Source organism: Liolophura sinensis, chromosome 7 (assembly GCF_032854445.1).
Source record: "Liolophura sinensis isolate JHLJ2023 chromosome 7, CUHK_Ljap_v2, whole genome shotgun sequence".
NCBI lineage: Eukaryota > Metazoa > Mollusca > Polyplacophora > Chitonida > Chitonidae > Liolophura > Liolophura sinensis.
In genome coordinates, this window is record NC_088301.1 from 12,070,649 (window position 1) to 12,082,284 (window position 11,636).

Consider the following 11,636-nt stretch of genomic DNA (forward strand, 5'->3'; position numbering starts at 1 on the left):
GTTGAAGCATAGGGAAAATGACCTAGTTCGTCACTCCATTAGTGACCTATAAGCCATGGTTGTACAAAAGAAAATATTACTTATGCTCTACAGAAACTGTCAAAACTATTTGAAAATCTGACATTTTTACAAATCCATCCCATATACTATCACTGACATTGATTTAAAAATAAGCGTTTTTCTATGCTTTAACAAAATTAATATATAATCAAGAAGTTCAAGTCTTGTCTCCCGACATTGTACATCAGGGTTCATCACAGATGATTTTTAATTCATAGCCACATTTACAAGAACACATATTTTATTGGAGCAACTGAAGTATTTGTGTTAGGTTGGCATTAGTTCGTACAGCAGTTGTACAGAAGTGAGTGCGACTGGCCTTGAACCCTGACGTCTGTAGCACAGAGATGACCTTGGATGTTCTGAAATCATAAAGGGCAAATTTTCTGTAAGCTTTATGGGCAACCAGCTTATGGTAATATCAGATCAACAAACAGTGTAATGCAATCATTCATTATCCTCAGCATAAAATATAAACATACAAAATATTATAAATTTCAAATTTCAGGAAAATTAAAATGCAAGGTGGAGTATGCAATAAAAAAATAAGAACAAATATTTATTTATTTACACAAGTGTTACTTAAAATCGTAACTTCCTGAGCGTGATGTATGTATCTATGTATGCTTGGGGTTTAATGATGTACCTCACAATTTTTGAGTCATATGAGGAGTCGTCCTTATGTGTGTGTATATATACCCACAGGTAATCGAGTCCATGCCATTGAGGTGTTGCCAAATTCAAGTATCATTCCAAAAACATCAGACATGACAACCCAACCTGTCACGTTTCCTTGCTCTATCATTCTCGGTGCTGAGTGCCAAGTGAGGCAGCAGCACCATTTTAAAGCCTTTGGTATGGTCTGACCCGTGTTTGACATCAGGTGACTCAATCTCAGGGAGGATGCTCTAAGCACTAGGTCACTTAAGCGGTTTCCCCATGTGTGACATACATGTACTGTAAATGGCCTACAATTTCACCCACTAAAGTGCATTTTAAGAGGCAAATAAATGTCACGGAACAATCAACAGAACTCTCAGAATCAGGAAATATGGGTGAGTTAAACCATGGATGAATTTTATGGTCATTTCATAGGATACACCAATTTTATACTGCTGATTGTCTCCATGTTGCTTACTGTCATCACAAACAGTAGGAGTGGGGAAATCCACAAATTTACTCTTCATGACCGGTATTGAACCCATACATCATGCGTCCTAAATGTAGCAATTTAAGAACAACCATCGTATAAACCATTCGACTCCCCCTCCTTCCTACTGAGATCTTTCATCATGAATGAACATCATCATCTTTACTTATTTATTTTACTTGACTTGTGTTTTACGCCCTAGTCAAGAATATTTCACTTATACAACGGCTGGCAGCATTATGGTAGGGGGGGGAACACCGGGCTGACCCACAACCATCAGCAGTTTGCAGACAGACCTTATCATCTATATACAGAGCTTTTAAAACCACATGAACAAGTCTCTGGATTTACAGATATATTCTGACAGTTCATACACTAACGGGTCAGGCCATCATTAAAAATATGTCCACTGAGCACAATCCGATTGATCCTAAACAGGAACCCTACTCCTACTTTAGTTTTATAGATTTTTTTTCTTCTATTTGTTAATTTCTTCTTCAATAGCTGGATTTAAAATCAAAAAGACCCTACTGACCTAACATATTTTTTAATGTAATAATGTAAGGTTATGCCCAACAAAGACTTTTTTTGATGATCATGTGCACTACCACTTACTTTGGCAAGTTCAGCCCAGGTAGCTTCTTTTTGTGGAGGTCATAATAAAACATGGGGCAGGGTATAGCAGCTAAGTCCAGATTTGGAACCAGTGTCTCTGTGCCTGTGTCACACAGTTTGGCTCGCTTTGGAGCGTTGATGGTGTCATCTGTTCTGTCAGTCACTTTAGGGTCATCCTCAAGGTCAGTTTTATGACTGGTTGAATTACACTCAGTCTGGCAGCAGCTTGCTGCATTTGTACCCGACAGCTTCACACAGCTCTGTCTCTTTCCACTTTGCAGTGTCACACTCTCCCTGCGGTTTTCTGTCCTCTGCACAGCCGCCATGGCGTTCAGTGAGCTTTGTGTTGCACCATCTGTGGCCACCATGGGGATTATTTCAGATTCTCCTTGCCTGCTTGCCTTCAGAATTTCCTCAATATGTTGTAAAACTTTCAAATGCTCACTGACAGAGTTTGGACAGACTGCTTCAAGAAGCAATGTCGACAGTAAAGTCACAACAGCTTTGCTCAGATTTTCTGACACAGCTTCTCTGAACATCTTCTCCACAAATGTGGCATCGAACAAACTACCACACCTGAATGAAGTTAAAAAACAAGACAATGATTTGCACATTAAACACAGGGCATACCTTCACCACCACCATCAGGTCTGGTTTGATACGTGTATTACATACAAGATTAAGTTTGAAATTCATCCCAACAAAATGGATGAGAGAACCTATTAACCCCCAGCTTTATGTTAAACAAAGGTAATTCCAAGTTTCTACAGCTGATAATTTATTTTACTAAACTTTATTCTTTTCACCAAATTCTTTATTCAAACAGTTTTTTTTCCAGCTCATACATAAATGTACACGAATATACTGATAAATACTGTACTTTTTGTGGTAAAAAGCTTATATATACAAACACATACTGAAAAATACTGTACTTTTGGTGATAAAAAGCTTATATATACAAATACATACTGAAAAATACTGTACTTTTGGTGATAAAAAGCTCATACATACTAAAAAATACTGTACTTTTTGTGGTAAAAAGTTCATATATACAAACATATGCTGAAAAATACTATACTTTTTGTGACAGAAAAGCTCCAACTAGAAAGGTAAAAAGTCTATAATGGCAAACAATAACATCTTTAGTCATTGTGTATAATACAGTATCACTGTTTGCAAGTGTCGAATATGGCAGCAGAAAGGATACATAGTAAGACATGGTATAATCACAGTAAACCTCAGTGGGTGTGGAGGAGGAAGGAGAGGGTGGGGACTGGGAAGTGATGGGTGTATTGAGGGGGAGAGGGTGGGGACTGGCGAGTGTTGGGTGTTTTGAGGGAGGAGAGGGTGTGGACTGGGGAGTGTTGGGTGTTTTTGAGGGGGGAGAGGGTGGGGACTGGGGAGTGTTGGGTGTTTTTGAGGGGAGAGAGGGTGTGGACTGGCGAGTGTTGGGTGTTTTGAGGGAGAGGGTGGGGTCTGGGGAGTGTTAGGTGTTTTGAGGGGGGAGAGGGTGGGGACTGGGGAGTGTTGGGTGTTTTTGAGGGGGGAGAGGGTGTGGACTGGCGAGTGTTGGGTGTTTTGAGGGAGGAGAGGGTGGGGTCTGGGGAGTGTTGGGTGTTTTGAGGGAGGAGAGGGTGTGGACTGACGAGTGTTGGGTGTTTTTGAGGGGGGAAAGGATGGGTGTTGGGGGCTGGATTGTACATGCCACTTATTAATTCCACTCTCATCCAGCATTCACCACCACTTCAGTCAACAGACAATATGGCATATCTAACTTGTATTTGGACATATGTAAACTAGCTAACAGAAAATATAGCATACTGACACTTTTGTATTTGGACATAGGCATGATAGGTAAAGTATCAATTTGCGAAAAATACTTTTTTTACAAACAAGAAAACCAGGTAGAGTACATGTCTTACCACAAAGGTCCAATGAGGACAGCTGTTCTCCCAGCTGTATCTTTGTGACAACAACAAGGCAAAGCATCATACGGATTATCTATAACATCCAAATCAAAAATATGTCACTTCATACTTCACCTACATGTACATGATGGCTGTCAGTTGCATGGGTGGGGGTCGAGCCGAGTTCCAGAAGTAAATCACAAACCTTGCCACATGTAACATAACATTTTTCATCCATACCGCATGATTTATATGTCATGATATTGATGGAAGGCAGATGATCTCCAAAAACCCTCCAGGTACATGCAACATAAACCTCATCAGTCATACTAGCACTGTTGATCGAGTATTGCCAACAAGGCCCAGAAAATAATAGAGGCAAATAAATCTATACAACTTTCTGTTTAATAATTAGTGAGTCTAAGTGATTCAAGAACAAGGACCTTAAATAGACCTATTGGTTGTGGATGCATAGCTATCTTTACTCTTGGGGGATTCCCTTCCTATATGGCGCTAAGCTCACCTGTGAGGTGCTGTGAGGGGGGAAAACTAACCCGTTCTCCACATATCTGACAGTGGACGACACTGCATACAGACTGGACACAGCTATCAGCAGACACAGCGCCTCGCCTCACTCTCAAGCCCACAATCAGGAAATGATCCTTGTTGACTGCGTACAAGACCTCCACGCCTTTACTGCACTGAGCTGCAGCCCTGACAACACAGGCAGAATGCTAAGTAGGGCAGCACCCAATTACCTCCCTTGAGGTCACTCTCCCATTTAAGAGGTGCATGTGGTGTAGGTGTAAGCTGTAGTTAGGCGGGACCTCAGAAAATGGCTAATGGCTAGTGCTGAAGTTAAATCGGAATAAGCTAGTTGAAGACTAAGTTTTAAGGCAGCTTTTAGTTTTGTAAACCTGTTTGGAAGCCCAGGATTAACATTATGCATCTTTTAATCCATTCAAAGATATTTCAAAAATTATGACCCTAATTAAATACCATAGACAAAATTGGCGACCTCTGTCTAATCTTATATATTCTACCTTTGAGCTGAAACCCATCAACTTCATTTGAGATTTCTCTTCATTTCTGCAACTCTCAAAGATTGATATCATGTTTTTTTTTTTTTAACATTCTGTTGTCTAGAAAATATTTGTGACTGTCGTGATATAATCTACATCGTGCATGCTTTAATAGGCAAGCTTATTAGTTTCAAGCCTCAAAAACTAATCTCGCCTTACGTCACAGTAACAAGGGAGGTCATTCAGAGCAGGCCCAGTGAGACGCTAATTTGTGACATTAATACCAAAATTATTACAATAAACTTAAGGCTATGAAAACAAAATATTAAATTTGTGACATTAATACCAAAATTATTACAATAAACTTAAGGCTATGAAAACAAAATATTAAGGTAAATATAAACCACAAACACAGACAAAGTCAGACCAACCTTACAGAACTCTTTGTTGAGAACAACCCATTCACAAAAAAACAGGCTAGATCGGTAGGAATTTTTTTTATTACGGCTAACGAAAAAGATAAAGGTTTTAACGAAATTAAAGTGAGGAATGAAAACTATTTTCTTTTATTTTTTTAGAATTTCTGCTTGTCCATAGAAAAGCATTTAAACTGGGATAAAATACTGTGGCCTTTTTGGATAACAAGTAGGTAAATTAGGTCATCACCTTACTTCTTCATACTAAAGAAATGTGTGATTTCTTTAGGCAGAACACTCTGAAAATGGTTAATTACTATGAAATCAACTTAAATTAACTACCTTTATGGGATCGATCAACGGGTGCTGAAAATGATGTAAAAACCTGGCTTCTGCAACATTTCATGGTTGAGAAAACTAAAATGCTGAAAGATTTTTCTGGGCAAAGTTCTCTATGGACTTTTGGTTGAGGCACATATTTTTTACTTACCATTCACTAATATAACAGTTCTCTAATCAAGGGGAAGGAACTCCCTATGCACTTGTAAGTTGAAGAAGTTTGACAAAGAACTAGACTTTTAGTTGCTAGTTAATACACTTCAGATATCGCATGGCAGTTCAACATAACACATATGATCTGACCTATAATAAAGAATACATAATCTGAAAGCAGAGAGTAAGTATCCTTTGACATCATTTATTCATTTATGAAGCATTTTTCGCTTCTAGGATGGCTTATAGGACAGCTAAAGAAATGTTTGAACTCAATTTTCTCCATGTCAGGTCAAGAGTTAATCGTCTGCGACAAGAATTTTGTATAAGCCAAGTGAGTCATAGAGCGAATTTTCCATACACTGCCAGTGTAAGCGTTCGTTGCATATCTCTGCAGCTAGATTCTTAACAAATCCAACACACAATTACCAACGTGTATTCTGTCTCGACTCAGCCAGAAGCAAAGGGTCATGACTGCTCTCGTCACAACAAAATCAAACCAAATTATTAATGCCTGCTGTAAATCTTTATGTTCCATCCGCCATAATTTGGCAATTCTAATCCCAGAATGCATCTTGAACAGAAAAATCAGCAGGGCTTTTGTGGCTAATAGGAAAAAACACAGGGTTAGGTTGCAATGTCTGCAGACATACTGGGCCCTCACATCATGACTTGTCAGGGTAAAGCGGAGTTCTTACCATGTCTGCTCAATTCTTAACCACGGAGTGGCTAAAAGTAGAAGTACAGATACACATCTTGTTGTAAAGGTTACCTGACTGCTGCAGCAATGAGCACCCGGGCCCCAGCCTCCTGGACATACTCGGTCTTGACGACGTTAGCTGCGTAATTCCTGAAGGCCACATTAGCATTCTTGGCCAGGAGGGAACCCAGGTCAGTGGCTACCACACAGATCAGTCCATTGTTACGCATGTTAGTGAAGGCCGCTGTCAGGTACTTAACAGGGCAGCCGAATGGGTCCAGATGTCTACGAACAAAGTCACGCACAAAGACATCTTAAACGACATTAAAATATGTACTATCAAAATAAAAAAAAACCCCAAAAAACCCCACAAAAAAACAAACATGAAGTTGTTCGTAGCAAAACAGCTTAAATAAACATAAGATGCCAGTGTTAGCTTGTCTTACATGAAATCAAAAGCTTCCATACTCATGTCCATGAAACTGACTATTTCCATATGTAATAAATGAGATTCTTTTACAAGTGTTAAACCTTTCATATGAATCTATGCATATGTACCAAATGGGGTGGTCTTACATGAAATCAAAAGCTTCCATATGTAACAAAACAGAGTGTTAGCTTACATGAAATAAAAGACTATCATACATTTAACTAATGGGGTAGTCGTTATTTGAAATAAAATTTCCATATGTAACACATGGGGTGGCCTTACATGAAATCAAAAGCTTCCATATGTAACAAAACAGAGTGTTAGCTTACATGAAATAAAAGACTATCACACATTTAACAAATGGGGTAGTCGTTATTTGAAATAAAATTTCCATATGTAACACATGAGGTGGCCTTACATGAAATCAAACGCTTCCATATGTAACACATGAGGTGGCCTTACATGAAATCAAACGCTTCCATGTGTAACACATGAGGTGGCCTTACATGAAATCAAACGCTTCCATATGTAACACATGAGGTGGCCTTACATGAAATCAAACGCTTCCATATGTAACACATGAGGTGGCCTTACATGAAATCAAACGCTTCCATATGTAACACATGAGGTGGCCTTACATGAAATCAAACGCTTCCATATGTAACACATGAGGTGGCCTTACATGAAATCAAACGCTTCCATATGTAACACATAAAGTGGCCTTACATAAAATCAAACGCTTCCATATGTAACACATGAGGTGGCCTTACATGAAATCAAACGCTTCCCTATGTAACACATGAGGTGGCCTTACATGAAATTAAACGCTTCCATATGTAACACATGAGGTGGCCTTACATGAAATCAAACGCTTCCGTATGTAACACATGAGGTGGCCTTACATGAAATCAAACGCTTCCATATGTAGCATCACACTGACATCACACTGCTTGACACAGATCTCATTCCTTTCCTGTGGCTCAAATGGTAATCCGGGAATTCGAGTAAATTCTAAAATAAATGGTTTGGGAACAAAGCCATTTGAAATGGAGTTACCCATAATGCTTTGCACACAGATTTCATCTCTCTCCGTGATGGTCACATGACAGAATTTGCCAAATCTTGTTTTCCACTGCATGCCTGCAACACCTATATATATAACAGAAAGGTATGATATTAAAATGCTGTAATGGAAAATCAATATACTGAAATAGGAACAAAAGAAACAAGGGGTTGTGTATTCTGACAAGTAAGAAAGTTTAATGAGGCTGCACCTGTATATTTAGTGAAGAGCCCAGCTGAAATAATTTGTTAGCGCACAAGATATACAGAGCATAGCCGATGAAATTCAGAACAGACAAACACACAAGTACTTTAATATCTGTGCATAAAAGTCACTGCTTTCCACTGCATTTTTCAAATGAGACATTTTACTTTATTCTGATTGATTTATAAACCTTACAGGACCACTTTAGTAAGAATTTTTGTGAAATTTGCTCAATTTCTGATCAGATAAACTGAGGAGTTGGCATCTAAAGTATGTTTTATGACCTTCAAATGCTTCTGAAAGTGCATTAGTCCATACCAAACTGCAGGTAAAATACAAAATGTAATATTAGGCATTCTGGTCTGCCATCTGAGGCCAGGCCTGGACATCCCTCTCTTCCACTCCAGCACAACCCAAACCCTCAGAAGAAACAGAGTAAGAATTCCTCTCAAAATTGTCTGACATGAAAAAAATCTATTTCAAGTTTTCCTTACCGTTCAGTAAGGTTATGCATTACTAGAGACATCAATAATTTGAATTCCTTCATCTGCATATTATGCATGTAGACTGTACCTGAGGCTCCGAAGGCATCCAGACAATTCACAGGTGACTGATGACCACACTCCTTTATAAATGCTCCAAGAGTTGCCAAAACAAGTTCCCTGAACAGTGAGAAATAATTTGAAATCATGATCAAAGTCACAGGATGATGGGGTCTTCTGGTATCCTCTACTACATGTACTTGTACACTAACATACAACTTCAAAGTGCACAGATTTTTGTCAAGTCTGTAGCACACTTTGTATCCATCATGTGCTAGTAGAGTCAAAATACTAATGAACTTTTTCTTTTCTGTTGTGCAGCTCTACACAAGCCAAGTGAGTCGTACTCCTGGTAGAGTAGTTATGATATGATTTTGATCTTACTTTTTTGGTTCCCATTACCTAAAGTTACTCTGTAAACTCTGTTAAATTTATCATTTAATTTCTTCAATTATTTGTGTGTGTATGTTGGTTTTATTGTTGAGGTGATTCCCATTAGGCTAATGGAAATCCTTGTAAAACAAATTCGGAGGGATAACATTTGAAATCTTAGAATACACAGAGCATCACTGTCAAGGCATGCCCATTAAGTAAACGCAAAAAGCTGAAATAATCAGTGTGCTCATGGTAATTAGAATTAGCATAACACACATTATTTATTTCATTTGGTTGGATATTTACGCTGTACTCATTTCACTTTTTACACAGAATATTTCACTTATATGACTGTTACCAGCATTATAGTGGAACCATGTAACGTTTGGAGTGACAGGGAACAGCACATGCCTCCGACCAAGCACAGTCATAAAAGAGAAAAGGGACTCAATGAGATGAAAATTACAAAACTGTGTATTTGATTTGACTTTAATATCCAGCACTTTTTGACCCAAGCACTTGTTTGATCGAAAAGATTATCTCAGTGACACCTTACTTTCACTGATCATACAAAACACACACACGCCCACTTGTAACATGCACAATTAAGTCCACTGCATACAAGCTATACCTGTACCTCTGACTTCTAGTATTGCAGCTAAAAGTTACAGACACAAATTCAAGAAATGGGTGTCAGAATTAGGACAAAAAAGGATAATTTGACGCTGTTCACTTTATATCTTGGCTATAATGTTGCCCGCTTCCTTTTCCAGATTTACACGTAAGCTAAACAAAGAGTATTTTGATTTTAATTTATTTTGTCAAGCATATATACCGGTCTTTTATAATGTTTTTCGCAGCAAGCAATTTGTCCAGTTTTGTGTATGCAATGTGGAGAGAGCTTAACTGTATTCTCGTATTTTTGTAGTACATAATTTACATAATACCTACTCCATTTAGAATAGATTGATCATAGCCATGAAGGCTTCCACGGTATACGTTCCTCGGCTACTGCTGCCATGTGGAGCAGTGGGAAGACGGCGGCATTTGCAGAGGAGTGTATACTGTGGAAGCCTTCATGGTTATAATTAATCTATTCTAAATCGAATAGGGACATATGGTGGTGGTGGGTGCGGAAAGCAAGTCTTTAGGTTGGTGTTATTTATTTTCACGAGACTTATTCAATAACAAAGACAATCGGCTTGGACCTTTGTTGAGTCCAAATTAACGTTACAAGCGTCGAGACTCCAACGAAGCTATCCAATATTGGAAAAGGAGTCTTTCGGCGCTAAAGCCTTCTCATCTTCGAAACAGCCTTGTTCGAAAGTAGGACTAAAAGGTTAAGGATTCAATAAATGCCACATCGGCATCATCTCGGCCATATCGGTTATCGTGGTGATAGGGTTAAGGAAGTCAGAGCTCAAAACACGCTGACGGGCGGCTGCATTGAAGCAATCATATCACAATTACCATTGGTTTAAATGGTAAGAGTATCCAAAGTAGGCAGCTACCGGGACAGCAGTCGACAGCCGTCTGCAAATTGCTACCTGTACGTCTGGAACACCGTTGAACTATCCCAGTCTAACCCACACGTGCTTTGTTTTGTTGTTGTTGTTGTTGCAGCAGCGACCAACACATCAAATGCATTCGCATGCGAAACCCACCTACAAGTTTTCATTCTCGGGTTAAAGAAGGGTTTAGCCTTTTCTGGAGTAGTGTAGCCATCCTTGACATGAATTGTAACTCCATTTTCCTCCAGATATTCACCCTTTACTACGGTATTAACTGCTGCATTAATTGTAGACAGGCATACCGCCATTCTTACAATTACTTCCCTATAAAAAGTCGCAAAGTTGCCTCCCCTTAACAGTATCACAAAGAACTTTCAATTTCTTCCGTAATAACGATAGATTGTAGCTCACGTGCTTAAAGACAAACCATAGCACTTAAAACGTTTTAATGGCAGAACAGACGCTCAACAACGATTGGTAAGACTGTACTGATCTTGGCCACACATTCTTGAGATTGAACTGCGTTGTCCACTCCTGACTTATACAGCTGCAGCCGGCATTGTGGTTGGAGAAAACCGGGCAGAGCCCAGGGCAAACCCACGACCACCCGCAGGTTGCCAGAAGACCTTACTATGTACACCAAGGCAAAGCTTTGCTGACAAATGAATGCTCTCATGGAATGGTAAAGTAAACACATCAGAAACCACACCAAGAATTAACACAGTTGAGATCCATTGAACAAGACCTTCTCACCCAGCAAATACATTCATCAGGAACCAGAACTAAATCCACAGTTTCATACTGTAAAGCTATTTTTTTTCATTTTATAGGCATGGTGCCTCAATGAAAAGGAAGTATTCATTCTAGTCAAGCTTTTGCTCCTGCAGAATTTCAAAATGTGCAGTATTCCAACCTTCTCATTGCACAGTCGTAATCATTATGGAATTATCCAATTTTCATATATGCAAAATAATCTCACCCAGTGATTAAAATCTTGATAATTTTTTGTTCAATATTTTAATGCATCTTAACTAAATGTACTAACATTTATCTTCAGTATTCAGTGCTATATGGTTGCAGTCTTTCTTCATACACTTAGCGCTTTCTTATGAACATTATTATTGCTAGGCCTGCAAGGGGATGGAATGA

At 38.9% G+C, this 11,636-nt stretch overlaps 1 protein-coding gene across 1 annotated transcript; it reads right to left on the reverse strand.

The window, feature by feature from the left end:
* Nucleotides 1–232: 232 nt before the first annotated feature.
* LOC135470889 (TRMT1-like protein) lies at nt 233–11,399 on the reverse strand. The gene is made up of 8 exons (XM_064749938.1): nt 10,641–11,399; nt 8,633–8,721; nt 7,695–7,941; nt 6,435–6,647; nt 4,256–4,446; nt 3,748–3,826; nt 1,826–2,401; nt 233–422 (listed from the first exon to the last, which is right to left on the reverse strand). The coding sequence occupies exons 1-8, from the start codon at nt 10,793–10,795 to the stop codon at nt 302–304; spliced, it is 1,671 nt and encodes a 556-aa protein (XP_064606008.1). The 5' UTR covers nt 10,796–11,399; the 3' UTR covers nt 233–301.
* Nucleotides 11,400–11,636: the final 237 nt, after the last annotated feature.

Excerpts from the sequence above, each read along its gene's own strand:
- LOC135470889 (XM_064749938.1), bottom strand. The coding sequence starts at position 10,795 with ATGGCGGTATGCCTGTCTACAATTAATGCAGCAGTTAATACCGTAGTA. Across the intron at positions 3,827-4,255 it reads CCCCTCACAGCACCTCACAG|ATAATCCGTATGATGCTTTG; the intron begins GTGAGCTTAGCG and ends TGGATGTTATAG. Across the intron at positions 2,402-3,747 it reads GTCCTCATTGGACCTTTGTG|GTGTGGTAGTTTGTTCGATG; the intron begins GTAAGACATGTA and ends AACTTCATTCAG.